Below are 2,950 nucleotides of genomic sequence, written 5' to 3' on the forward strand. Positions count from 1 at the left end.
TTTTGTAGCAGGGCTAGAACTCGGGGGCACTCAACCACTGAACCACATCCGCAGCCCTATTTTGTATTTTATTTAGAGACAGGGTCTCATTGAGTTGCTTAATGTCTCGCTGTTGCTGAGGCTGACTTCGAACTGGAGATCCTCCTGCCTTAGCCTCCCAAACCACTGGGATTACAGGTGTGCGCCACCCCGCCCGGCTTCCTATATAAGTTTCTTAATTTCATATTTTTTAAATCCCTTGTCTTCATCTAAATAGCTAAGTCAAATGTTTTTCATTCATCATTCAGCAAATAATTACTGATCAACTAAAATAGGTTCTTAATTTTCTTTTTTTTTTTTTTTTTTTCACTGAGACATTTAAGGTAAAGATAGATAAGACACAGTCCCTACTCTCAGGGAGTATTCTCTTCGGGAAAGGAAAATGCATTACTAAGAAATGAAAAAATAATAAGATTCTATAGCAAGTTTCTTCTAAACGTTATCAAAACACACAGGCATGTGTGATCTATGTTGCTAACGTGTTTCAATAACGATTTCATGAAAGAAGCAACATTTAATCTGGGTCTTAAAAGTTAAAGAAGAGAAGATAATACTCCGGGGGTGGGGTGGGGGGGCAGATTTATTGTGGAAAGGCTTAGAATTCAGAACGTTAAAAAGCATGACGTCAGACGCGAACAGCTCCGCTAGAGTAGGCCGAGCCTGCGGGGAGGCCCTGTGCTCGCGGCCCGGCTGGGGCCCCGCTCCTGGAAGCCGAGCGGCCCAGCCGGGCGGCGACTCCCGCGGCGCGGACGCTGGCGCCGGGGCGAGGGGAAGTGAGGAGGCCTCGCCAAGGGGAGGCGGCGAGTGAGCAGGCCCGGAGGCCTCGGCCGCGTCACCGCGACCCACATGGCTCCCGGAGTGGGCGCGGCCTCCAGGGTGCTGCCTCACAACCGCAAGTGTGAGGAGTGCGCACCCGAGGAGGCTGCGCGGGCCGCGGAAGTGTGCCGGGAATGCGGCTCCCGCTACTGCGGCCGCCACGCCGAGGCGCACAGGCGCAAGTTCCCCGGTCACCACCTGGCCCAGTGCCTCCCTGGCGCCCGGACCCGGACCTCGCGAGCCGGCGGGGAGGGGCCCCGGAAGGAGGAGGTCGGGGCCTCGGTGGAGCCGCAGCGGGAGGCAGAAAACGAGACGGAGGACAGTGAGTCGGAGGAGGAGAGCGAGACGGAGCAAGAGAGCGAGGACGAGAGCGAGGAGAGTGAAGAGGACAGTGAGGAAGAGCCAGAGAGCGAGACGGACGAAGACGACCACGAAGGAGAGGCCGTGGCGGAAGGAGAACCCGCGGCAGAAGGCGAATTTGACCGAGAAGCAGAAATGAAAGCAAAGAGCGCGTCCGAGAGGAAGACGTGCCCGGACCACGGGCCTGATTTGAGCACCCACTGCCAGAAAGATGGGCCGCTCATCTGTGTCCTTGGGGCTCACCAGGACTACCAGCTCTACACTCCAGACGAAGCCTTGGAAGAACTAATAAACAAAGACTCCAGCAGAACGAAGGAAGCCCTTATAGAGTTGGTGGAAAAGTTAAAGGTCCAGAGTGCAGATCCTAAAGTAACTCGGGACCAGATGAAGGTGTTTTTACAAGAAGAATTTAAGAAAGTTCAGAAAGTGGTTGCTGATGAGGAGCAGAAGGCTGTTCATCTAGTGGATATCCTGAATGTAATGGACACAGCTCATCTACCTGAGATACTGGCAGACATTCAGTCCCGTGTGGACAGGCAGACGACTCAGACGGCCCAGGCCAAGGAAGAACTTAATACCGCGAATGAGTCAGCTGAGCCAAATGCGGAGAGTGCCTTGGAAGGACCCAGTGGTGCCAGTGAAGAGAACACATGAAGGCTTGCCATCAGAGTGGAAAACCACCCCTTCCCTTGTGTGTATATAATGGCTTCTGATTTCTGTGAAGACTGCTCAACAATAAATGTACTTCCACTGGATATATCCCCAGATCCACAGCAGGCACATATCTCTCCAAGGAATGATCAGTTTTTTGCTTACTATGTATTTCTCATTCTGTTGTTGCAGTAGGTCAAGGAAAGGGCTCTTTTGATCAACCAGGAGCAATTAAGGAGGCTCCTTCCCCTCAATGGCTGCTTTGAACTTACTCAGGAAAGCCAGGCCCTGTAATACTGTGTAAGTCAACAGTATCACCTGATTAGTGATCTAGAATGATCACGAAAGGAAATTAGAGTTTTTTTGCCTGCCTGCAAACAAAAACCCTACTTCGTTCACACTGAAGCATTAAAGAAATGAGGACAAAGTAGGACTTTATTGACCCATGTCCACAGTCACTAATAGTCCAGTTCTACCTTGGTGAAAATGTGGTGCCATGAATTAGGATGGATGACCTGAAAATGAAGTTGGAGAAAGAATTAAATGCTAGAAAGAGACAGATATTTTTAGCATATGAGGTTATCCAGGACTTCAGATTCATAATTCAGTGCTGTGGAAATGAAAAAATAATGATTGAAGACGTGGAAAGGAAATGATCTGAGTATGGGGGTTGGGTGCAGAAATGAGGACCAAAGGAATCTGATTAAAAGTTGAAAAATTTTTTTTTAAGAAACATGACATCTTCAGGAAATAACTAATGATTCATTATACTTACCTGGATAATAATTTGTCAGCAGAGATCATCAACTGCAAGCTATCTTAAGAAACCAGAAAAATATCCTGTTAAATCCGGCAAAGACAAGTTTATTTCTTACTGCATCCAGGGAGGCCACTTACTATCTCAACAGAATCTTAATTGTATCTTGCAGGAAGAAAGGGGATTTGAAAAGCACTGTCTTTAAGACTGTAGGCATGCCACTACTTTCAGTGACTTGATCTGCTTGGTACTGAACCAAGTTTATAGTATAATAATATAAGATGAATGGACATGGTAAGTGCAGGATTTGGAAAAGTCTTTGAAGAG

At 48.2% G+C, this 2,950-nt stretch overlaps 1 protein-coding gene across 1 annotated transcript; it reads left to right on the top strand.

Moving 5' to 3' along the window:
• The first annotated feature begins 885 nt into the window (after positions 1-885).
• Positions 886-1,869, top strand: LOC124960963 (tripartite motif-containing protein 44-like). Its single transcript, XM_047519732.1, has one exon. The coding sequence runs from the start codon at positions 886-888 to the stop codon at positions 1,867-1,869; it is 984 nt and encodes a 327-aa protein (XP_047375688.1).
• The last annotated feature ends 1,081 nt before the right edge of the window (positions 1,870-2,950 follow it).

The sequence above is a fragment of the Sciurus carolinensis genome, chromosome 1 (assembly GCF_902686445.1).
Source record: "Sciurus carolinensis chromosome 1, mSciCar1.2, whole genome shotgun sequence".
In the NCBI taxonomy this organism is placed as follows: Eukaryota; Metazoa; Chordata; class Mammalia; order Rodentia; family Sciuridae; genus Sciurus; species Sciurus carolinensis.

Bases quoted from the DNA above. Each gene is read 5' to 3' on its own strand.
- LOC124960963 (XM_047519732.1), top strand. From the start codon at position 886: ATGGCTCCCGGAGTGGGCGCGGCCTCCAGGGTGCTGCCTCACAACCGC.